Here is a 26098-nt window from a genome sequence, read left to right as displayed (position 1 = left end):
GTTTTACTTCTTCTTTTCTGATTTGTATTCCTTTTATTTCTTTTTCATCTCTGATTGCTGTGGCTAAAACTTCCAAAACTATGTTGAATAATAGTGGTGAGAGTGGACAACCTTGTCTTTTTCCTGATCTTAGTGGAAATGGTTTCAGTTTTTCACCACTGAGAATGATGTTGGCTGTGGGTTTGTCATATATGGCCTTTATTATGTTGAGGTAAGTTCCCTCCATGCCTACTTTCTGGAGAGTTTTTTTTATCATAAATGGGTGTTGAATTTTGTTGAAAGCTTTTTCTGCATCTGTTGAGACTATCATATGGTTTTTATCCTTCAATTTATTAATATGGTGTATCACATTGATTGATTTGTGTATATTGAAGAATCCTTGCATTCCTGGGATAAACCCCACTTGATCATGGTATATAATCTTTTTAACATGCTGTTGGATTCTGTTTGCTAGTATTTTGTTGAGGATTTTTGCATCTATGTTCATCAGTGATATTGGCCTGTAGTTTTCTTTTTTTGTAACATCTTTGCCTGGTTTTGATATCAGGGTGATGGCGGCCTCATAGAATGAGTTTGGGAGTGTTCCTCCCTCTGCTATATTTTGGAAGAGTTTGAGAAGGATCAGTGTTAGCTCTTCTCTAAATGTTTGATAGAATTCTCCTGTGAAGCCATCTGGTCCTGGGCTTTTGTTTGTTGGAAGATTTTTAATCACAGCGTCAATTTCAGTGCTTGTGATTGGTCTATTTATATCTTCTATTTCTTCCTGGTTCAGTCTCGGAAGGTTGTGCTTTTCTAAGAATTTGTCCATTTTTTCCAGGTTGCCAATTTTATTGGCATATAGTTGCTTGTAGTAATCTCTCATGATCCTTTGTATTTCTGCAGTGTCAGTTATTACTTCTCCTTTTTCATTTCTAATTCTATTGATTTGAGTCTTTTCCCTTTTTTTCTTGATGAGTCTGGTTAATGGTTTATCAATTTTGTTTATCTTCTCAAAGAACCAGCTTTTAGTTTTATTGATCTTTGCTATTGTTTCCTTCATTTCTTTTTCATTTATTTCTGATCTGATCTTTATGATTTCTTTCCTTCTGCTAACTTTGGGGATTTTTTGTGCTTCTTTGCCTAATTGCTTTAGATGTAAGGCTAGGTTGTTTATTTGAGATTTCTCTTGTTTCTTGAGGTAGGACTGTATTGCTAGAAACTTCCCTCTTAGAACTTCTTTTGCTGCATCCCATAGCTTTTGGGCTGTCGTGTTTTCATTGTCATTTGTTTCTAGGTATTTTTTTATTTCTTCTTTGATTTCTTCTGTGATATCCTGGTTATTTAGTAGCATATTGTTTAGCCTCAATGTGTTTGTATTTTTTTCAGTTTTTGTCCTGTAATTGATATCTAGTCTCATAGCGTTGTGGTCAGAAAAGATACTTGATACAATTTCAATTTTCTTAAATTTACCAAGCCTTGATCGGTGACCCAAGATATGATCTATCCTGGAGAATTTTCCATGAGCACTTGAGAAGAAAGTTTATTCTGTTGTTTTGGGATGGAATGTCCTATAAATATCAATTAAGTCCATCTTGTTTAATGTATCATTTAAAGCTTGTGTTTATTTATTTTCATTTTGGATCAGCTGTACATTGGTGAAAGCAGGGTGTGAAAATCCCCCACTATTATTTGTTACTATCAGTTTCCCCTTTTATGGCTGTTAGCATTTGTCTTATGTATTGAGGTGCTCCTATGTTGGGTGCATAAATATTTACAATTGTTATATCTTCTTCTTGGATTGATCCTTGATCATTATGTAGTGCCCTTCTTTGTCTCTTGTAATAGTCTTTATTTTAAAGTCTATTTTGTCTGATATGAGAATTGCTACTCCAGCTTTCTTTTGATTTCAGTTTGCATGGAATATCTTTTTCCATCCCCTCACTTTCAGTCTGTATGTGTCCCTAGGTCTGAAGTGGATCTCTTGTAGACAGCATATATACAGGTCTTGTTTTTCTATCCATTCACCCAGTCTCTGTCTTTTGGTTGGAGCATTTAATCCAATTATATTTAAGGTAATTATTGATATGTATGTTCCTATTACCATTTTCCTAGTTATTGTAGATCTTTTCCTTCCTTTGTGTTTCCTGCCTAGAGAAGTTCCTTTAGCATTTGTTGTAAAGCTGGTTTGGTGGTGCTGAATTCTCTTAGCTTTTGCTTGTCTGTAAAGGTTTGATTTCTCCGTCAAATCTGAATGAGATCCTTGCTGGGTAGAGTAATCTTGGTTGTAGGTTTTTCCCTTTCATCACTTTAAATGTGCCCTGCCACTCCCTTCTGGTTTGCAGAGTTTCTGCTGAAAGATCAGCTGTTAACCTTATGGGGATTCTCTTGTATGTTATTTGTTGCTTTTCCTTTGCTGCTTTTAATATTTTTTCTTTGTATTTAAATTTTGATAGTTTGATTAATATGTGTCTTGGTGTGTTTCTCCTTGGATTTATCCTGTATAGGACTCTCTGCACTTCCTGGATGTGATGGACTATTTCCTTTCCCATATGAGGGAAGTTTTCAACTATAATCTCTTCAAATATTTTCTCAGTCCCTTTCTTTTTCTCTTCTTCTTCTGGGACTCCTATTATTTGAATGTTGGTGCATTTAATGTTGTCCCAGAGGTCTCTGAGACTGTCCTCAATTCTTTTCATTCTTTTTTCTTTATTTTGCTCTGTGGCAGTTATTTCCACTATTTTATCTCCCAGGTCACTTATCCGTTTTTCTGCCTCAGTTATTCTGCTATTGATTCCTTCTAGAGAATTTTTAATTTCATTTATTGTGTTGTTCATCATTGTTTGTTTGCTCTTTAGTTCTTCTAGGTCCTTGTTAAACATTTCTTTGATTTTCTCCATTCTATTTCCAAGATGTTGGATCAACTTTACTAACATTACTCTGAATTCTTTTTCAGGTAGACTGCCTATTTCCTCTTCATTTGTTTGGTCTGGTGGGTTTTTACCTTGTTCCTTCTCTGCTGCATATTTCTCTGTTTTCCTATTTGTTTAACCTACTGTGTTTGGGGTCTGCTTTTCACAGGCTGCAGGTTCGTAGTTCCCATTGTTTTTGGTGTCTGCCCCCAGTGAGTAAGGTTGGTTCCATGTGTTGTGAAGGCTTCCTGGTGGAGGGAACTAGTGCCTGTGTTCTGGTGGATGAGGCTGGATCTTGTCTTTCTGGTGAGCAGGACCACGTCTGGTGGTGTGTTTTGGGGTGTCTGTGAACTTAGTATGATTTTAGGCAGCCTCTCTTCTAATGTCTGGGGTTGTGTTCCTGTCTTGCTAGTTGTTTGGCATAGGGTGTCCAGCACTGGAGCTTGCTGGTCATTGAGTGGAGCTGGGTCTTAGCATTGAGACAGAGATCTCTGGGAGAGCTCTCGCCGATTGATATTACGTGAGGCCAGGAGGTCTCTGGTGGTCCAATGTCCTGAACTCGGCTCTCCCACCTGAAACGCTCAGGCCTGCCACCCGGCCAGAGCACCAAGACCCTGTGAGCCACACAGCTTCAAGCATAAGCAAGGCAAGGGAGATCCTGGGCGAGGGGTCCCACCAGGTCATGTAGAGTCCTGGACTCTCTGATGTTCTGAATAGATTTTTTTATTCTTATGAAGTTTCCCTCTCCCTGGGATGTGTTGATAGACAAGAACTCAGTGTTTGGGCTTGCTTCAGAGGAAGTGATACAGCACAGTCTTCTCCACAATGAAGCATTTGTTGTAGACTTTGAAGTACATCTTTTATCTTGGTAAAAGAGTCAGGTTCAGCTATTTTGCTTTACAGTTGGCCCTTCCATTAATTGCTGGTTTCTCGTTAAATTCTGGGTGGCAACCTCAGGCTTCTAAAAATGCATCAAGGAACCACTGCATAGAAGTCTGATTTTCTCCTGTTGTAACTCACTCAGGAGAGTTTCTAGAGGTCCAGTGGTGTGGGCATGTCAAGCTCTCCTTTTATAGCCATGAATAAGTTGCTGTATCTGGCCCTTCCTTTCCAGTCCTTGCAGATTGGCTCTATTAGGTCACTCTTCTGATGCTCAGCAAGGCTGCTCATCGCTCCAGTCGGCAACTCTTTGTCCCAAGAAAGTAGATCTTAAATGTCATCACCACAAAAAAGAAATGGTAAATATGTGACAGGATGGAAGTCTCAGCTAATGCTATGGCAGTGATCATTTTGCAAGATATAGATGGATCAAATCAACACATTATACACCTTAAACTTACACAATTTATGTGTCAACTGTATCTCAGTAAAGTTGGTGGGGTGGGGTGGGGGGATGGCGGCAGAAGGAAAGCCATGTGTCCAAAGCAGAGTTTCTAGACCTTGGTTGAGAAATGCTAATTCACATTTTGGACTTGATAATTATTTGATGTGGGAGTTGTTCTCTAATTGTAGCATGTTTAGTAGTACTGTGGCTTCTAGCCAATAGATACTAGTAGCAACCTCCGCTCCAGCTGTGACATCCAAAAATGTCTCCAGACATTGCCAAATGCCCCTTGCCAGGGAGGGGTCAACCCTCACTGACAACCACTGGTCTAAAGCCTTAAAAATGCATACAGAAATGTATTCTATGGAGGGGGGAGGGATAAATTAGGAGTACAGGGTGAACAGATACACACTACTCTACATAAAATAAACAACAAGGATTTACTGTACAGCACAGGGAACTATAGTCAATAACTTGTAATACCCTATAATAGAAAGAATCTGAAAATATATATATATATATAAAATGGAATCACTTTGCTGTACACCTGAAACTAACACAACACTGTAAATCAACTATACTTCAATTTTAAAAATAAATAAATAATTTAAAAAAGAAACATATCCTATGGAAATCATCCAGAAATGTCTCTTGAGAAAACAAGGATGTGCATGAAGATGAAGGTACTAGGATGGAGTGCTGTTAATAAGAGCAACAATAGCAAGAAAAGAACCACCTAAATTTCCAACAATTGGGGGTTAAGTCCATCCAAACTTTGCAAAACTCCACTGCCATTAAAAAAGACAACAAAAAATAAAACCCAAGATCCACATCTGTAGGTATGAAATATGTTTCTGATGTGTCAACGAGTGACAAAAGCTAATAACAAAACAAGATTGTAGTATAACTGCAGAGAGTAAGACTACAGTCATGCACAGAGAAAAAAGTCTAGAAGGACATAGCCCAAAATGTTAACAACAGGCATCTCTAAAATGGGGAGTTACAAGTGTTTTTTTCTTTTGCATGCTTGTATTTTCTAGCCTGTGTACGATGAATAAGTATTTACGAGATGTAAAATAAAAGTCTTCAGAAAGAAAGAGAGCAGCCTCAGGTCTCACCCCACGCCCCAACTCTTTGTTTCCCCTATTCGGTGAAAGGACCATGCTGCCTGAGGAAAGCTGTTAACCAGACGCAAAGTCTTCCTATGCTGCGTCTCTCCCACCCTGTTCACTTCTCCACCCACCCTGTCCTCCCAGGGTGCCCATTAAAAGTGGGGCTACCAGCTTGGAGAAAAGAGGAATTGCCCGTTCAACCACCAGCAAAGCTTCAGAGGTGCCCCAACTACCCCTGGCCGGGCCCTGGCTGCCCTGGGCTCTCCATGGTCGGCTCTCTGCAGCAGCGGATACTTCCTCTGGCACGTTCCAAATTCTCTAGGCCAAGGAGTTCAGAATCTGGGCTCCCCACTTCCTCCCATATCCTCACCGCTAATTAGCGCCTGGGCTCGGCCGGGGCTGGGTGGGCCGCAGAGATGACACGCCCAGCCATTGCTGCTGCTTCTCGCCAGCAGGGCCAGTGAACCAACTGCTAGGAAAGAGGGAGCAAGCACTGGTCGGGATGCATCTGCGCCATCCCCCAGTTCACTGGGCCACAACTGTCTCTTTCTTCCCACGCAGCTTCCCTCCCCTGTCCACTCCAAGTCTCCCTCAGGCATCTTGTTCAGGCTGGGACGGATGGACCCTGGGCAGGCTGGGGCTGCGGAAACTCAAGCCAGCGGCTCAGCAGCTCCCTGGTCCTGCAGAGGAAAGCACCTCCACAGGTGTAGGTGTGGGTGTGCATGTGTTGAGGGCAGATAAAGGGAAGCAGGGGGGCAAGTACATCAGGTCAGCCACACTGAATGCGGTCGGTCCTCAGCGGCCGTATCCACGCTCTTCTGCAGACTTTGTGGCCATTAGTTCTGGCCAGAGACCTGTTAGATGGGTGGGGGGCTGGAGGCCCCTCTCAGAGCACCTTAACCAATGGGCCTCATGAAGTCACTTTGAAGTCAGTAACATTACAGATGAAGAAACAGGATGGGGACGATCTAAGTTGCTTGTCTGAGGTCACACCACCGGAAGGGAAGGCTCTGAGAGTCCCAAGTTTCTCTTCCTCGCCCCTCTACTTCCGGCCCCTGGAATGTGGGCTCCCCCCAGATGGAGCAAAGTACCTGTCAAGCAGCATCAAATATCCAGTGCGATCAAGACAAGTTCTATGATACGAAAGCAAGTCCTTGGGGCCAAGGCCCACGGTCCTGCTAACTCCCTGGGAAAGAGGCCTCGAACATCACTCGTGATATCAGAGAGAGCCAAGGACACACACAGGGAACGCTGCCCTGGGCAGTGGCCACTTCACGCTTCATGGTGTGTGACCACTGTGAGAACGCAAGGCCGTAGGAGGGCCCCATGCTTGGCTAAATACTCTGCCACCACCATCTTGAAATTCTTGATAATCATTGAACAAGGGCCCTGTATTTTTATTTTACACTCAGCCCTGTAAATTATGTAGCTGGTCCTGCTTCCGGGAAAGTTTCTTGGTCACCTTCTCCCTACCTTCCCTGCCCCCAATCTCAGGAGTTTGCGCAGGGCCAGGTCTGCACACAGTCACTGTAAGAGACGCTTTTCCGACCACCGTTTAGAACCAAAACAAAACCAACAAAAGCCCCAGATCCATGCAATTGGCCAATATCTCCTCACCAAGACAAAGCCCCTCTGCCCAGAAAGCTGCTGCTTCCGGCTTGAGACTCCTTTTCCCCCATGAACATCCTACCCTCCAAGGTCTTGCTGCCATTTTTGTGTGACACAAGTCAAATGACCAGGGGCTTTTTTCCGCTCTGCATTTTCCTGCATAGACTTGCACCTGTTTCTGTGGCTAATGTTACTGTTGGGTCTCTGTTTTCCCATCTCTGTCCTCTCATCCCTGCTCACACACTGCACACACAACCATAAATTACATTCCAGGCAGGCCAGGAATCTCTCCTCACACACATCCCTAATAAAATGTTTATCTGATGGTTTCAAGACCCTAAGCTGCCTCCAGACAATTTTTGCTAACATACGTCACCCCTGGGACTAGCCAGAGGTGGGCAGTCAAACATTAGCATCAACACATCCTTTAGAAGGTCTCTAAGAGGGCTACATGCTCCAGGGCTGTTCCTGGAAAGTAGGTCACAACCTGTGGGATGGCCAGACATTCCCCCCAGTCCCAGGAAGGGGAGGATGAGGTCAGAGAACCTGCAACGTCGTGACCCTCTGATATGCCTCTCAAAAGGACAAGCTCTCCTCGAAGGAAGGTTATACATAACTGAGCGTTTCTGTCCAGGTGGTACCTATAATAACCAAAGGAATTAATGCAGATTAGTTTTCTTTGGTGTCTGGGTGTGGTAGGCATAATGATGTCCCAAAGATGTCCACGTCCTGGTACCTGTGAATATGTTACATTACATGTCAAAGGGGAAGTAACATTACAGATGGAATTAAGGTTGCTAATCAGCTGACTTCAAAGATGAGATTATCCCGAATTGTCCAAGTGGGACCAATGTAACCACAAGGGTCCTTAAAAGTGGAAGAGAATCAGAAGAGGAGGTCAGAGTGATGCTATGTGAGAGGGACTTGACCCTCTAGGTCGAAGATAGAGCCTGGCTTTGAAGACAGAACAAGGGGCCATGAGGCAAGAAATGCAGGCAGCCTCCAGAAACTGGAAAAGGCAAGGGAACAGAATTCTCCCCCAGAGCCTCCAGAAAAGAACGTCGCCCTGTTGCCACCTTGATTTTAACCCAGCGAGAACTGTGTCGGACTTCTAACCTATGGAACTGTAAGTTTATAAATTTGTTTTGCTGTAAGTCACTAACTTTGTGATAATTTGTTACAGCAGCAAGAGGAAAATCATGCACTACCTCCTTAGATTCTTATCACCAGGGTGTGTTTAACAAGCAGAGCTAAGCTGAGGCAGGGAAAGGCCCTTGGAGGAACTGTCACTGCTTCCCTCGTGATGAGAAGGCCTGGCAAAATTATGAAGTAAGCAAAGTGATGAAAAACACCCTTTGTTTTTTGTCCTTGGGTTGTGCCACAATCCAAGGGGATCCCTCATTTGGGGGACTCCAGGTGGACCTACCCCATAAAGGCCTATTGAATCCAGAAGCTCCCAAGTTTTCCCTTCAGCCTATCAAGGCTTAACTATCCTAGCTATTAACTAAAGCATGAAAGTGATCATACTGACTATAGATACACGAAAGGATAATGGAAGAGAGTATATAAATGAACACTCATTTACTGTTTATCCTTTTGGGAAATGCTGACATGTTTAATGAGCCTCACTCCAACCCAGCAGCACTTAACCTTTTTAAAGTCACAGGCTCTGCTGAGAATCCAATGAAAGAAAAACGTCAACACACACAAAACCTATTTCGGGGGCTCATGAAACCGCTGAAGCATCCAGCCTCAGCCCAGAACCCCTGCTCCAATTGCTAGGACAGCTAAGGAAGGTAATTTGAAGGCTGTTAAAGGCCTGTGTCCCTAAAATCACTTATCCCTGTTGGCTACTTCCTGCCTGTACACAAAGTTGATCCCAGGGCCAACCTACAAAACACCAGAATTATTAACAAGTACCTCTTTCCCACTGGTTGAAGAGACCTTAGGGGTAACAGACCAGAAGCCAGTGATGGGAACAAAATGTTCAAGGAATGGAGACAAGAAGCAGTGAGAGATAACCTGGGCGGGGGGTGGCGGTGGACAGATTCTGACACGGCAACAGCATATCTTGTGGGCAGAGAGGCACAAAATCCCCATTCCCTGTTAAATAGGGACTACCACCAGCGTGAGGTGGATGAGCCTGGGCCAAGGGGGAGACTGACACCCACATCCCCGTCACGGCCACCTGGGTACATCCCTGGGCAATGCTATCCAATCCATCCCCACTCCAGAGCCACCCACGAGTCCGGTGCCCAAACCACTGCTGTGTAAGTCGGTGCCTTTCAAGGCAGTGTCACCTGAGGGTGCCCAGCAGGGCTCAGGCATCAGAAGGACATTCCCGCAAGCCCTGACTGCCCCTTACCAGCTCTGGATCTTGGGCAAATGAGTCCGCCCTGCATTCTGCCTCCGCAGATGCAAAATGCAGACGATACCAGGACAAGTCCACAGTCCCTCATCAAAACCCAAGGGTCAGATGTGCTTCAAGGTTCAGAATTTTTCAGACTTGATAAAGGTAATAGAGTGCCTATGCATTATGGTAATACCCATGGTGGGTCTGTCATCAAACACATCGATACGAACATTCAGACTTAAAAGGATAAACAGTTTAGGTCAGATTTTGCCACCAAATGCATTCATTGGGTTAAGCTTCCCCTCTACATTAGTTATGAAATAATTTTGCTTGCAAAGTTTTGCTGTTGTTCAGAACAGCCGTGAAGACATTTAGACCCTGGAGGTTTATTGTTGTGTGGATTAAAACAGTTACAACGCCCACCTCCTCTAGCCATCCCTGCACCTCAGGCCCACTTCGGTCCTGGCATCCATCACACTGAGTTACAATTCTCCTAGGTCTGTCTCCTCTTCTAGATCGTGAGCATCTTGTGGGCAGGAATGATAGCTTGCTCACCTGTGTATTCCCAGCATCTGGCCCATGATGGGCACATGTCCATAAATGTGTGCAAAATACAAGTTAATTAGTCATCTAATCTCTCCACCTGCCTGTCTCCAAGCAGGTGGAAAAGCGCACCCCAGAAGTGCTCCCTCACTTGCTCCTGAGCCCGGGTAGACATCAGATCATCAATCTGCCTCGTCAGCATCATCACGATGGTGCGGGAACCTCTTTGGCACTTTCAAATACTTTTTTCATAAACCCAATTCATGTCCACTAGGAATGGCCCTGACCAGGGAGAGACTTGGGAGATTAGAACGTTTGCTAATCAGCAAAGCTGTATCTGACTCCAGACTCTTGTCTCCAGCCTTTAGACTGAAGAAGCACCTGGCAGCCCCAGGGGGCCAAAGAGGCCCACTTGTCTGTTTGCTTCTCTGGGAGCTGCTCCCACACGTCGCGCAGTCTGGGCACAGCGCCAGCGCGAGCTCTGCTTTCAGGACTTTGCGTCTCTCTTTCTCTGTGAAGACTCCAAGCCTGCCTGGGTTTGGAAGGCTCTCTTCACACTTATCTCTGAATGAGAGAAACCCAGCCTGGCTGCCCTGAGCAAGGCTGAATGAGCCCCGAGATCTAAACTGGCACGAGCTACAGCTTGAGAAACACTCGTGCTAAAATGGAAAAGGACTTGGAGAGCACAGCGCCTTTTCAGGAGAACAGAGAGGAAGACTCAACAGCGGGAGGAACTGAAACAGCCACTTGGATTACTGTCCTAGGTGAGGGGAGGGGGTCACCTGTGTCACGTGGTCACCTTTGTCACGTGGCCACATTGACAGGATGCAGGTTAGAATTAAGCCCACTGCCGCCCATCGGATGCACAGTGAACATCTAGAGCGTCTCCCCAGTGGTCGTCATCTCTTGGTGGGTCAGAATCGTTTACAAGGGTCCTTGTATCTCAGGTAGCAGAGAAGCCTGGGTCCAGGATGCCCCTAAAGTGTGCCTTGTCCCGGACAGAGCTGCACTGCGTCCCCGGCTGCATGGTCTAAGAAGTATCTGCTCCTCAGCAAATGAAGATGACTGGAAAGCCCCGACCCTCAGAGATGAAAGGGGCCCGAGAGAAGGGCTCCACCGACCTCCATTTTTTGAATGGACACGTTTCCTGAATGCGGTCACATCTATATAGCGGATTTCCACACCAACTCGCTGTCTGGTCCTGGGAACGATAATAATGGTGCCACCGCTACTCGTACTGGTGCTGCCTTCCTGGAGGGGAAGATCGGGCAGGGAGGCGCTGAGGCTGCGCAGTTGGCTGCCACACCTGAGTCCCCTCCGCAGTCCTAAGAAAGGTTTCAGCCCTGTGTAAGAAGCTGTGTGCTGAGAAAGGAGCCCCTGCAGGTATTCCCATTCCCCAAATGCTGCCTCTTATCAACCCTAAGGAGTCTCGGGCTAGTGGAATTGGAGGCAATGTAAAAGCCTTGCACCTGTTCTGAGACGGGGCAGGTGTGTGGGAATGTGACATTAAACTGCTAGGGACACAGCATCACTCCCAGGTCACCTGCCTCCAGGTCAGAGCACCTCCAGCCCACAGGGTATAAGAGGTACCCGTGGCACCTGTTAAAATGCAGAGTTCTGGTCGCTACCCGAGGTTCTCATCCTGTAGGGCCTGGGTAGAGCTCCTGTCTGGGTAGAGCCCCCTGTTCTGCACGTTGCACGAGCAACTCAGATGACCCCCAATACACAGTCTGCAGATCAGCCTGAGAACTACTGTCTCGCTCATTACCTATGTCTGCTTCTCAGTTTCTACCCCTTCCCGCTTCTGAAAACTGCCCCTCACAAATGTTTTACCGCAAAGAGCTGGGGGCAGTTGATAGGGGAAAGGTGGCCCCCGAGGTTTTCCATGTGGACGATGTAGCCAGAATTACCCCGACTAATACTGGATACTTAAGTATTTACAGATGCAATTGTCTTGAATTTGCTTCAACCTAATCCGAAAGGGGAAAAAAAAAAAAGCTATAAATGATATTGCTAGGGTACCTGATGACATTTGGCTATCCACTGTGGATTAGATAATATCAAGATTGGGACTTCCCTGGTGGTCCAGTGGTTAAGACTCTGTGCTTCCAAAGCAGCAGGGGCCTGTTCCATTCCTGGTGGGTGAATTAAGATCCCATATGCTGCTGGGTGTGGCCAAAAAAAAAAAAGATAATATCAAGGTTAAATTCCTGGTTTTGAACATTGTACTGTGGTTGTATTCTTACTGTTAGGAAATACATACTGAAGTATTTAGAGATAAAAGGACACAATATCTCTGACTTATTCTCAAATGGCTCAGAAAAAATAGTAGTCACACATATGTATACATATACACATAGAGAATATGATGGAAATTGTTCAGTCTGCATAGAGTATATGGGAGTTCCCTGTACTGTTCTTACAACTGTTCTATGTATCTGAAATTATATATCAAAATAAAAAGTTACCCAAAAAAATCCCCAGGTGAGGGGTGGGTGTGGGGATAGAGACTCCGTTCTCTTTACTTTTATGTATGTTTGAAATTTTCTATCATTAAAACAATTCCCTGTACCAAGCCTCAGGTATGGTTTGAGTGGCACCGACCCTGGGCTGCTGGGAGCCTAGACACCATCCACAACATCACGGGCAACGACCTGTGAGCTAGGAGTACCACCTGGATTAGTGGTAAGGTCCTCCACGTTCTGTCCTCCCAACTCCCAACACTTAACGATACACCTTCACAATCTGACTTTTCCAATGTTATTTTTTTCTGATGATTAATATCAAATCTTTTGGGGGGAATCTTACATAAAGACAATTATAAACTAGAAAATAAAAATCACCTTTCAGACACACATTGCCTCTATCACAAAAGAAGTTTTTATTAGGACAGGTGATTTACTTTCAACCCCAGAACTTAGGTTGGGCCCTAGTACCTTTCCTTGCATGATTTAGGATATAAATTTAAGCCAGAATGACTGACTGATTTTTTCAAAGTTCTCATTCAGTTAAAACAGAAAAGGATAGAAGCTGAAGATTATAGGAATCATATGATAACAAGAAAACGCATATGCAGAGATGATATTAAAAATATTTGAGGGCTTCCCTGGTGGCACAGTGGTTGAGAGTCTGCCTGCCGATGCAAGGGACACGGGTCCGTGCCCCAGTCCAGCAAGATCCCACATGCTGCGGAGCGGCTAGGCCTGTGAGCCATGGCCGCCAAGCCTGCGCGTCCGGAGCCTGTGCTCCGCAATGGGAGAGGCCACAACAGTGAGAGGCCCGCGTACCGCAAAAAAAAAAAAAAAAAATTGAGTACACCATAGGGAACTATATTCAATATCTTATAATAACCTATAATGGAGAAGAATCAAAAAAAGAATATATATATATATATATATATATATATATATATATATATATATATATACACACCTCCAAATTACTTTGCTATACATGTGAAAGTAACACAATATTGTAAATCAACTATACTTCAATTAAAAAACAACTGACAACCCACAATGGCACCAACCAACCAAAACCAATGAGAACAGGTTTATTTTTATTTATTTATTTATTTTTTTTTAAGTTATATCTTGCTGTTATTATTTATTTATTTTTTGTGGTACGTGGGCCTCTCACTGTTGTGGCCTCTCCCGTTGCGGAGCACAGGCTCCGGACATGCAGGCTCAGCGGCCATGGCTCACGGGCCCAACAGCTCCACGGCATGTGGAATCTTCCCGGACCGGGGCACGAACCCGTGTCCCCTAGCATTGGCAGGAGGACTCTCAACCACTGTGCCACCAGGGAAGCCCGAGAACAGATTTATTTTTAGATTTAAGCCCTGCAGCTGAGCCAGGTATTGACCCTTTAGCTCTTGGATTGTTGGGAATTCCAGGAGTACCACAGTTATCCAATGATTTTAACCACTGGGCGAACACTGACTGACTACCAGCTCTGTGCATGAAGGAATATTAGCACTAATAACTGTGGTTTATTCCAACCTTCCTGGGAGCTCTGCCAAGTTTAGGTTCGTACCCAGTCTATGCTCAGAGGGTAGCGACAACTCTCCCCAGAGCTCCAGGTAGAGTCAAGACCCTGGAGAAATTCAAGCAGAGCTCAAAAATGTTAATGACTCACCCACTTGTCAGGAGCTAGGGAGCCAAACACAATGGATTTGGGGGTGGGAGATGGGAGGGGGAGATATGTGGGCATTATTCACACTTGCTAATAAATACCTTCTTTTGCTTAGAGAGACTCTAGGGCAAAACAAAAGCTTTCAGGGACACTCCAGTGACTCACAGGCTGAGAATAGAGACGATCTTCATTGTAACCATCTGCAAAAGCTTCTTATGAATGTATTTATTAGAGGAGGGAATCGACAAACTACTTCAGGAAACAGTTACATTTTAGAAATTCATTTCTAATTTCATGCACAGAACTTTTAAAGAAGTAAGAGTATTTTCCACTTCTACTCATGCCAAGAGAACATTAAGTTGGATACACTACTTGGGGAAAATTACAGCTGTTCTCTGAGTTATAAAAGGTAGGAGGGGGCTTCCCTGGTGGCGCAGTGGTTGAGAGTCTGCCTGCCGATGCAAGGGACATGGGTTTGTGCCCCAGTCCGAAAAGTTCCCCATGCCGCAGAGCGGCTGGGCCCGTGAGCCATGGCCGCTGAGCCTGCGCGTCCGGAGTCTGTGCTCCGCAACGGGAGAGGCCACAACAGTGAGAGGCCCGCGTACCGCAAAAAAAAAAAAAAAAAAAAAAAAAAAAAAAAATAGGAGGGTAGAGACCAGGTCTCTGTTTTTTTACACAGTGCCTGGCTCAAGACCATAGGAAATTAATTGCTTGCTTGATAAATGTTTTTTGATGATGAAGTGGAGGATGCTTTGGGAGATGGCCTTGCTCATTTAGGTCACAGGTTGCATTTACAATCATTGTCTCTTTAGGGAACCAAGCTAAAACCAATACAGTCAAATTGCAAGTGCATGATGGTATTCATACAACAGACAGTGATACAGGAAGAAAACAAATTTAAACCTGAGTTCTAAACTCTATTCTTGTACCTCTTCATTTCCAAGTCCACTGGTATTTGATTTTTTTTTTTTCCATTTCAAGGGCAGGGCTTCCCAGGTAGTGCAATGGTTGGGAATCCGCCTGCCAATGCAGGGGACACGGGTTCGAGCCCTGGTCCAGGAAGATCCCACATGCCGCAGAGCAACCAAGCCCGTGTGCCACAACTACTGAGGCTCGCGCGCCTAGAGCCCGTGCTCCGCAACAAGAGAAGCCACTGCAATGAGAAGCCCGCGCACCGCAACGAAGAGTAGCCCCGGCTCGCCGCAACTAGAGAAAGCCTGCACGCAGCAGCGAAAACCCAACGCAGCCAAAAATGAATAAATACATTTATTTAAAAAAAAAAAGTACCTGTTGGGCGAGGTTAAGTGGACTTTTTTTTTTTAAAGTGGACTTTTAAATGCCCTTTTAAGTAAAATTTGAGGCAAGAGAACAGAAATCTGACCGTGAGGTCATCACTGACGTTCTGTGTCGCCTGAACAATGAAGACAATGACCAGCCAAGAAACCCATTCATCAGTCTGAGGAAAGTGTGTCCATGGAAAACCTTGGTAAAGAACACATTCTGGGCTTCCCTGGTGGCGCAGTGGTTGAGAGTCCGCCTGCCGATGCGGGGGACACGGGTTCGTGCCCCGGTCCAGCAAGATCCCACATGCCGCGGAGCGGCTGGGCCCGTGAACCATGGCCGCTGAGCCTGTGCGTCCGGAGCCTGTGCTCTGCAACGGGAGAGGCCACGACAGTGAGAGGCCCGCGTACCGCAAAAAAAAAAATAAAAAAAAAAAGAACACATTCTAAGTCACTCATTGTCCATCTTTTTCTTTTTAATTCCATTCTCCCACAAGGCATTTAACACTTCCCTGTACCCAGAGCAAACTTCTCCAGCCCCATCTCACCCCATAAAATCCCAGAAGAGCAATAAAGAATTCTGCAAGCTCCCCACTGAGGTCAGGGTGTCTCCCAGGTGGACATGGGTGCAGAGGGGCATGCAGATTCTTGGGGCACTGAGAAAGGCTTCTCTCTCCCCAGTCCTTTCCCCAAAATCACACGGAAAGTTCTTTTACAGGGGCAGAAACATCTTTAAAGTTATGAAACAACATGAAAACTTTCCTTAGAAAGAAAGGCCACACAAAGATTAAACTCATTCATTCGTCTCTTCCTTCATCCATTCCCCCAGCACAGTGTATGTTGAGCAGAGGCCATTGCCAGGTTCTGGGGAGGCAGATGTGCCATGGGAGAGCTCACAGCCTCATGGAAAAGGCAGACATTTACAACTCACTGAAATGACAGCAGGACTGGAGACAAGCTGAACGGGTAGGGAGTAGAGGGGAAGAGCGTGCTAAAGTATGAAATCAGAGCCTTTCCATGGAATGGAGGTGACACCAAAGAGGGAAAGTCATGGGAGGGAGTAAAGGCAGGCCCTGGAGCAGAGGTGTTGGCTGTCCCAGCAGCCATGCCCTCTTCTCCCTTCCCCCAGAGCCTGGGTTTTGTTTGGCTCTTAACCCCTGCCTCATGTGGCATGTGGCTCAGTGGCTAACCCTGATTAGCCTGAATCCCTTGCCAACGATGGTTTAACAAGGGACTTGGGACACAATCCTGCAAGTGAGACTTGAGGAGACATCAGCTGTGAGATGACCAGGAGAGAGTTTCTCTCTGATGAGACTTCAGGAAGGGGCAGCCTCTCTCCTCTTCTGTAGGACATTGTTGTAACTCCTGGAACTCTGGCAGCCATCTTGTAACCACAAGGAAAACTAAACTCCACAAGGCCACCATGGCAGAAATGAAACCTGCTCTTTGATGTTATTACTGAGTCATCCCACAAGTGCCCTACCTTGGAATTACTTACCAGTGAAATTAGAAATTTTCTTTATCTTTTATGCCATCCTAAGTTGAGTTTTGTGCTACTTGCAGCCAAAAGCATCCTTTGTGGAAGGTGGCCCTTTCCTGAGGCATCCTCACCTTTACCAGTTCATCTATTAAATAGACAAGCTGAATTCCCAAGGGCCATGCACAGAGACTTCCTGTTATTTTTCTCCAGCTCTACTCATGAAAATAAAATTAATTTTCTAGCCCATGAATTAAACATCACTGCTGCCAGCTGAAAAATTTTAGCAACAGCATTTTGTTGGCAAGGGAAGCAGGATCCCGACATGTTCTAAAATAAGCTACAAGGAGGCAGGAGGGGAGGAGGGAAGGCAAAGGGGAGGAGGCCATTAAACGGAAAAAGAAAGAGTTGCCAAATCCCAGCCGTGAGCAGCTTCTCTGACCCGTCGGCCTGTGGCCTGACTTGAGGGAGTGCTTCTCTAAGTTCAGTGCAGATGGGTCACCTGGAGACCTTATCAGTACAGGTAGTGATTCAATAGGTCCAGGGTGGGGTCTGAGAGTCTTTCTTTATAACAAGCTCCCAGGTGATGTTGCTGGACCACAGCCTGCAGGGACCCACAGAGCCCTCTGAAATAAGCTGCAGAAATGGGAAGCAGGACATTAAGAAGGAGGGTAGTGGGGCTTCCCTGGTGGCGCAGTGGTTGAGAGTCTGCCTGCCGATGCAGGGGACACGGGTTCGTGCCCCGGTCTGGGAAGATCCCACATGCCGTGGAGCGGCTGGGCCCGTGAGCCAAGGTCACTGAGCCTGAGCGTCCGGCGACTGTGCTCCGCAACGGGAGAGGCCGCAGCAGTGAGAGGCCCACGTACCGCAAAGAAAAAAAAAAAAAAAGAAGGAGGGTAGTGAGAACCAGCTGTTTAAGCTTAGGTTCAAGGGAGGAAGTGAGGTGAGAAGAACTCCTGTACCTCTGAGAAACAGAGGAAAGAGGAACACAGGAGGAGGAGAGAGCCCTGGGTCTGGTGTGCCTGTGTTATTATACCCTTGGGGCTTTTTAGTAATTTAGTCCTGGGACAATACCCCTGAATCTGTGAGATCAAAGGCCCAGCTGAGACATTATTTCTAGCTCTCCCTCAGCTCTGGCCAGCCTGAGGGAGGTGCACACCTGCTCCAAGGTCTCAGGGTCTTTCCTGAAAATCTTCAGACTCACTCATCCCACTGCCATGTGTCTGGTCTTGAAGTTATACACCAAGAGCCACTGGTGTGTGAGGTGGGTGAGAGGAGGTGCGAGGCAGGGACAGGCTGAAGGGCAGCCTCCCCGAAAGCCTGATCTCCTCCCAGTCTTTGTGTTCCTGTTGAATCTTCCTGCCCTGGATCTGGGCCCTGATCACCTTCAGCCTTGCTGAACCATCAGGTCCTTGACTGGCTCTCCTCTCTCCCCTCGGGAGATCTGTAGCCTGTGGGTACAATGCCATCTCATCCAAACCCCTCGGCCAGCCAGCCTCGGGCCTCCTGGAGGCTCAGTCCAGCCACCTCCTCCTCTGGGAAGCCGCCCCAACTCCCCCAGGCTGGCACCTGCAGCTAATGCTGCCTTGGCGGTTCTCACCTGTGCACCCGTCTGTCTCTCCAACTGGCCTTAAGTGCCACGAAGTCAGGGATGGTGTCGGTGCCTGGCATGTAATGGGTGAGTAATAAGCATAACTGAATGTGGATAAGGGAATTAAATAATGGTTCTCAGCCCTGCTGTGCATCAGAAACACCTTAATGCCTTTTTCAAAAAAATAAAAAAGCCAGGACCTCACTCCTACAGATTCCAGTGCAGTAGGTCTGGCGGTGGGGTGGGGTGGGGGGGCGCCAGGCTTCTGAATATTTCAAAGGATCCCCAAGTGATTCTGATATGTTTTGACAATAGTTGAAAAGGAAAAAAATGAATGAATTAGTGGACAAATGTATATGTGACTGCATGTGCAACTGTGAGGCTCTCTCTCGTGGCCGTTCACCCTCAGAGCGAACAAACGGCAGACATTTATGAGGGAGGATAGCGGGTCCCTGTTGGGGTGGCCACCATCCCATTGCCAGGGAAAACAAAGTCAGAAAACCAACTGCTTTACCCCTGACCAGGGCTTTCTGACAACCAGGGGGCAGCCGGAACAAGTCCCAGCCACCACAGGGGGAGCTAAAGGAAGGGAAGGAGTGAAGGGAAGCACCAAGGGCCAAGTTCCTTACTCTCCTTCCTTTCACTCCAGCTGCGACATGCCGCTGGTTGTACTGCTGTTCTCACTGTGCAGCTGGGGACACTGAGGCTAGGGAGGGTGAGCGATCTGCCCAAGGCTATAGCTAGGCCTTGAACCCATATCCTCTGACTCTAACATCCATACTCTTAACCCCAGGGTGGCACTTCCACAGAAGCAGGACACATCACAGCAGAGGGATGGCGAGACTGCACACCAGAGACTACAGAATGTCATAATAAATGCTCAACAGGAATAATGCCAACCAAATACGATGTTGCCTTTCATAAAAATTTAGAGAAACCACCATGACTGTGTCACCCTTTTGTAAATCTCTCAGTGACTTTTCCAAGCAATTATTATGATTTTATACAATACACAAATCAGGGTAAGATGAGAACTAAATGTTACACGAGGTCAGGATCATTTCTTTGGATGTAAAGGCTATGCCTTATATTCGAGCCACAAGAAGTCCCAGACAAACAGACACGGAAGCCCTGCAGGTTCCCTGACGCCTGGCCCACGGTGGGGTTGGTAGTAACAGAGAGCATTGCGTGTCTATCCTCTGGCACCAGTTTGACATTTTCCCTGATTCTTAAAACAACTTTCAGCTCAGTATTATCATCCCTATTTCAGAGACCAGGAAACGGAGGCGCACACACTGGAAAGGGACCCGCCTGAAGTTGAACTAAGTGGCAATGCTGGGATTCCAGCTCTGGTTTCTACTCTGCAGAGCGACTTCACATTTCAGGATGACAGTGCAGTTGGCAGTGACCTTGACCAGTGTTAGAAAAAAAAGGAGTTAATAATGTTAACCTCAACCTATATTTATATTTGTTTAGACTATTAAGCCAGCAAAAGCACACTCCATTCTCTCAGGTTTCGCTGCACTCCACCCAGCCTTGGGTAGGGCTCTTAGTGCTTGCCTGGTTATTAAAAATGCAAGAGTTGCAACAATGGGCTGGGAATTACAAGGTTTAAAAGGAAGATTCATTTATGTTTTTCAGTTTTTTAGTAGTTTGAGCATTAAAGATTAAAAAAAAAAAAAAGATGATTCAAGGAGACAGAAACGGGGAAAAAAGTCAAAACTGAGACCGTAAGACATTTAGGAGAAATGATTTGGCCCTGTTTTTACAGCAATTGCAACGGTCAAAAAGCCCCAAAGAAAACACTGAAGACCAGGTGAGTTATCAGCTGAACAAAAAGATTCTTATTTACAAAATAGTGGCCTTCTGGAGGAAAATAGGAGGAAGAGAGGATGAAAGAGAAGGGAATGGGGGAGGGAGGAGGGACAGGGGGATCTGTGTTCATTTCTCTTTGGAGACTTTGAGAAAGAACCCTTGTTTCCCAAGCCAAAGCAACCTTTTCCATGCAAGAGAGGCAACGAAGCCATGTTGTGTGCCAGCTTTGTAGAATTGATTGTGCTGCAAGAGGGCCTTTTTTCCTTCTACTAAAGAAAAAAAAGCCAGTATCAGGACCAAGAATAATAAGAGCAGCTAACAATTACTGGACATCAGCCAAGGTGCAGGCACTGTGCTAAGTAGTTTACACCTATTATTGAATTTAATTCTCACAACCTCATGAGCAAGAAGTATTGATATACCCATTTTACAGGTGAGAAAGCTGAGGTCTGGAGATGTTCATTTGCCCAAGGCCATGCAGCTGGTAAGTAAGTAGGAGAGCAAGGATTCACATTCTCAGTTGTTTCTCTTCTGAGCTGTGCTCACCCTAGAAAACCCGGAGGTAAAACAGAAGTCCATGGCCACGCATTCTTGGAGCGCCTCAACAATGTTAGGGATTTGATGGAAAAAGAAGCACAACAAAGACATCAGGACCATCGAAGGTGTGGATTCAGGTTACCCAAGGCCTGACCGAAGACAACTCATCTTTGGGCAACTCTCAGAATTGGACAGAATTTTTTTTTTTTTTTTTGCGGTACGCGGGCCTCTCTCACTGTTGTGGCCTCTCCCGTTGCGGAGCACAGGCTCCGGACGCGCAGGCTCAGCAGCCACGGCCCATGGGCCCAGCCGCTCCGCAGCACGTGGGATCCTCCCGGACCGGGGCACGAACCCGTGTCCCCTGCATCGGCAGGCGGACCCCCAACCACTGCGCCACCAGGGAAGCCCAGAATTGGACAGAATTTGACTGATGGACCAGTACCTTCCAAACCCCAGCCTCTCCTGATCCTCCCTCCTGCTAGACTGCCTTGTCAATTCCTGCTACCACTCAGATTCCTCGCCATAGGCTGTGTTCCAGCAACCTGAAGGGTACCAGAGAATCCTGTATCTACCTTAGCAATGGTCACATTTGCCCTGGGGCAAGATGGAAGGGAGCAGGGCATATTACTGTTTTGCATGCTGATACTGTCACTGAAATTGTCATGATGTCACCAAGGCATATTTAGGGGATTCGGATGACATTTCAAAGGAAACCAGAAAAGTCCCTCATGTTTTTGGAAACCAATGGCCAGAATGCCTGGAGACAGGGCAAAGCTGCTGGGAAGGAGCACAGGACTTTGACCTCGACACCACAACTGCTGCCTCTCACTCCCCTATTCTGCTCATCCTGGGATTCAGGGCATGAACAACTGCCCCTTTGGCCAAAAACCCTCAAAGCAGGCATTTTTTGAGCTCAAGGCTTCAGGTGAAGATTTTTCCTCCAGCTGGAGGTCGTGTTCTGTCCTCAAAAGTCATGAACTCATCCCTCAGGACCTGTGGGCACCAAGAGCATTCCGTTCTGACAGCCTGCCCACTCAGAAAACTACAAGGATAAGAAGAGAAAACAACTTGCTCTGGGCCCAAGGAGAGTCATAAAAGGGTGGGGAGCGAGGCAGTGGAGGAGGTCTGGACTGAACAACTTGATGGGATCTTTCATGGATGACATTTTACTGCCACTCAAATTACTCTTCGCACAACTGAACACCTAAAACATCCTCTGGCTGGGTGCTCTGCATGGATGCCTCCTGTTTCCAGGGCAACCATACCTGGGGTGGAGGGTGGCAAGCAATAATAGATGGGCTAGTTAAGCCTACTGCCTTGACAACTCAGGTCCCTGAAGTGGATGAACAGCCCACTGGTGCATGAACTCGGTCCTAACACTAGACAGAGCCAGTGGGAGAGATGATGAAAAGGGCATCCAGTGGGGAGAAACTTGTAGCTCAAGGCACCAGGGCTTTCAATGAAAATAACCCTGATCAACAGTCTCCCTAAAGATTCTAGCCATCAGCACACTGATCTTAGCTGTCTCTCTCCCTCACTTCATCTCTCACAAGATATCCATCAGATAACATTCACTTACTTGGAATGTTTCTAAGTCATAAGTTTGAATCTTGAAACTACAATATCCACCACTGTCGGCTCTTTTTCTGTTTGTTTGTTTGGGTTTTTTGGAGCGGGGGAGCAATGAAACCCAGGTAGGGAGTGAATCAAGATTCAGGGAATGGAACTGATGAAAAGTAGCTAAGGCAGAAGACTATGCAGGAAGGCACAGGATGGGCTTGGCAACATCACCCACAAAGGGGAACCCAGAATCCTGCAGTGTGTTGACTTCTCCGGGGAAGCTGGAGGAGTTTGAGGCCGAGGACGGTGTCTTCTGGCCAAGGTCTTTCAGAAGAAAGATTCTGTCTCCACCACAGTGAGTGGCCTGGAAAGGGCAGAGGTGAGTGGCAAACCTGGAGAGGAGGCCTTGTCCTTGTGGCTCCTGGTGGGATGCCAGAACCAGCGGGTGGGTGGCTGTAAGGGATGGAGCCTGTGGGTCTGTGGAGCTCCAGGAATGTAAGACAATATATATATATATATTTTTTTTTTTTTTGTGGTACGCGGGCCTCTCACTGCTGTGGCCTCTCCCGTTGCGGAGCACAGGCTCCAGACGCGCAGGCTCAGCAGCCATGGCTCACGGGCCCAGCCACTCCGCGGCATGTGGGATCTTCCCGGACCGGGGCACGAACCCGTGTCCCCTGCATCGGCAGGCAGACTCTCAACCACTGCGCCACCAGGGAAGCCCCTAAGACAATATTTTAAGTGCTCACTTCTCCCTGCAGCTATTAAAGCTAAGCCCTAATCCCCTGGAGGCAGGTGAGCTCTGAAGTCCAAAGGCACAGTCCTGCCCCTGCAGGGAGGAGTGGGGTGGAGAGGGAGAAGCTCCCTGGAGGATCCAGGGCAATAAGGGTGTTGGTTGGCAGGTGGGGGGAGTGTGTCCATGAAGCAAAGACTGAGCATCTCACAATCTAGTCATCTGGAGGTAAAGGAAGAAGACAGGGAGAATGAAACCAACACATAACAGCAAAGAAGATGGTGAAAAGGACACTGAATTGAGGAGGTGTACTGAGCAGGGGAGGGCTGAGCAGGGAGGTTACCCAAAGCTTAGGGGGCTCTGGGAGGTTTCACAAATTCCCAAAGACGCCCCGCCCCTCTCATCATTCCTCAGCTCTGCTCAGCCACACTCCCCTAAGAGGCACCCATCTTCTGGAAGAGTTGCTTCCGAGAGCAGGGACTGCAGAGTTTCAGGGGAAGGCTTGGAACCGAGTGGCCCCATTATGAACCCAGGCATTTGGAGCTGGCACTATGCTAAATAAGACACCTTGCAGAAAAAGGTTTTCTTATTTTCTTCCTTCCTCTTCCCCTCTGGGAATAAAAGTAGGTTGTGTTTCTCCTGCCCCCGTTCCTTGGCGATCTCGGAAAGGAGAGCTGAAAGGGCTTCTTGGATCACCTCGTCCAATTCTCAGCCCAGGATATCAAGGCCAGTGCCTTTTGTCTCGGCTAACGTGGCCACTGCAGGGACTGAGGCCAAAACCAGTTGCTGGGGCAGGGGGTGTTGGAAGTGGTTCTGAGGTCAGCCACCGGAGTCACGTAGGGCAGGCACTCGGCCCCCGGGCCCCGGGAGGTGGGGGGGATTGGAGGGGGGTGGTCCTGGGCTCCCTCCCATGCCGGCAGGGTTGGGGGTGCTAGGAAAGAGGGTGGCGAGAGGGAGAGCTACAGGTGCGGTGACAGACAGGCCCTGGTCAGAAGGGATAGGTCCCGGAGGGGATCTGCTCGGCCATGGTCTGAGCTTTGTGCCGGGGGCAGAGCGCTCTCACCGCGAGGTTGGTGTGCTCGCCGAGAAACTTCTGGGACCATAGAAGTGCAACTGGGCACAAAAGATCACGGAGGGGGCAGGGATGGGGGCCTTGCAGGGGCAGGAAGGGAACTGGTGTCTTCCATCTCCTGCGCGAACATCAAGACTGATCCGGTGCCGGGTCTCTCCACCCCCGCTCCAAGTCCCTTTCTTGTCCTCAACTCGGCCCCAAGGTCCGTGGCCCACAGAGGAGACTGAGAAGCCGAAGGGCGCAGAAAGGAGTGCCCCTGGGACCCGCCTGGGCGACACAATCATCCCATCGGTCTCCCCGCCCTGGTACCCGGGTTCAGCCGGTGTGCCTCTGCGCACAGCGGTGGCGCCGAAGGACCCCGAGTCCATCCAGGCGCCGCCAAAGGCGCCTACTCAAGCTGACAGCGGGGGAGGCAGAAGTTGAAAATACCATCACAGAAATACCTGCCTGTCCCAAAGGCCGGACGACTGCAGGCCGGGGGACCGGGGCGCGTGGTGGGGAGGCGAGCGGAGAGCGGAGGGGGGCTCCGCACCGCCCGAAGCCAGTGGCGACCCGCGACCCCGCGCGACCCGGCGCCGCCTCGCCTCGGCGCCCGGGGCGCAGGGGGCGCCGGCGAAACTTACCCCAGAGCAGAGTGAGCGGCTGGGCTTTGGGGATGAGCACCAGGGAGTACACGGCCCCCAAGTGGAGAAGGCTCATCAGGAAGACGTTCCTCCAGACGATGTCCTGCCGCTGCCCGCGCGCGCCGGGCTTCTCCCGGCCGCCGCCGCCGCCCTCCGAGCCCTGGACCCCGAAGCCCACACGGATTTCCTCCTTGGCGTTGCGGAAGGGGACCTTCCCCTCGCCGGCGGCCGGGCCTGGCATGGCTGGGGAGAGGCGGGCGCTCGTGGCAGCTGCAGCAAGCTGGCGATCAGCCGGCGCGGCGCTCTCCGGGGCGGGCGACGGCTTCTGCCTTTTAGGAGGGGATTTCCGCACCTCCCGTCCCCGCCTTCCCGACGCTTCTCTGCTTCCTTCTCTTTTCTTCCTGGCGTTCAGCGTGGCTTAAGGATGCAAATCTTGGCGCCCGGCATCTGTTGCTGGCGAGTCACCCTTACCGCTGCCGGGGCTGAACTCTGCGGCGAGGAACAGGAGGCGAGCGTCAGGGTCTGGAGGGGACGCAGCGGGGTGGGGGGAGGGGGTGTGGAAAGAGCCGAGAAAGCGGCGGAGGAGGGAGCGCTCCGAGGGAGCTGGGAAGAAAGACCTGCATAGCTACAGCCAATCAGGATCGCCTGTGGGGCTCTTAAAGAGAAAGGCGCCTCCTGGGCCTCCGCTGCCCGGGCTCCCCGGGGCCGGACGGGGCATCCTGGTCGGCAGGCAGTGGGCAGCCTCAGCCCGCGGGTGGGTGAGCTGTGGCTCCCAGGTCAGGGAGCCTGCAGAGGGGCTCACAGCACTTCTGCAGCTGTTGTGTGTTTATACGGTTCCCAGAAATACTCTTCCCTTTTGAAAAGACTTCTTTTTGCTTTGAAGCTACGGGCTGGAGGATTTACAATACTTGCCCCAGGTCGCAACACAAGTTAAGGCCAAATCTGAGTTGAGAATCACAAGTCCCTGTGTCTCCCGGTTTCTATGGCTCCTTGGTCCTGTGGGGGGTTGCAGGCAGCCGCTCAACTTTTTTTTTTTTTTAATAAAACACCTTTATTGGAGTATAATAGCTTTATAAGGTGGTGTTTCAGTTTCTGTTGTATAACAAAGTGAATCAGCTATACGTATACATATATCCCCATATCCCCTCCCTCTTGCCTCTCCCTCCCACCCTCCCTAACCCACCCCTCTAGGTGGTCACAAAGCCCCGAGCCTTTCAACTCCTTATTGGACAGGTTGCAGCCAGACACAAAGTAGGTGCTCAAATAATGCCTATTAGATGATGAATAAATGATTTGGGGGCTGTTAGTATACAGTAGTGCGCTGCCACTGCGCGGCTCATCAGCCACGCAATTGTTTGTGGCAAATTCTCTGCTAACCAGTGCGTTTCTGCACTGTCTCCTAAGCCTCCAAGTCAGCACCGTTGAGATGGAGCTTTAGAAAAACATCA

The 26098-nt window shown here is 48.0% G+C and overlaps 1 protein-coding gene across 1 annotated transcript in view; it reads right to left on the bottom strand.

Moving 5' to 3' along the window:
* The window catches only part of SCD5 (stearoyl-CoA desaturase 5), a 157688-nt gene extending 132481 nt beyond the window's left edge, over positions 1–25207 (bottom strand). Inside the window, exon 1 of the mRNA XM_004282174.3 lies at positions 24651–25207. Within this exon, the coding sequence (XP_004282222.1) occupies positions 24651–24891 (241 nt within the window). The 5' untranslated portion in view covers positions 24892–25207. The remainder of the gene's footprint in view (positions 1–24650) is intronic.
* Positions 25208–26098: the final 891 nt, after the last annotated feature.

The sequence above is a fragment of the Orcinus orca genome, chromosome 4, assembly GCF_937001465.1.
Source record: "Orcinus orca chromosome 4, mOrcOrc1.1, whole genome shotgun sequence".
Lineage (NCBI taxonomy): Eukaryota > Metazoa > Chordata > Mammalia > Artiodactyla > Delphinidae > Orcinus > Orcinus orca.
Note: the sequence above shows the minus strand (reverse complement) of the source record. Positions and strands in the feature narration are given on the sequence as shown.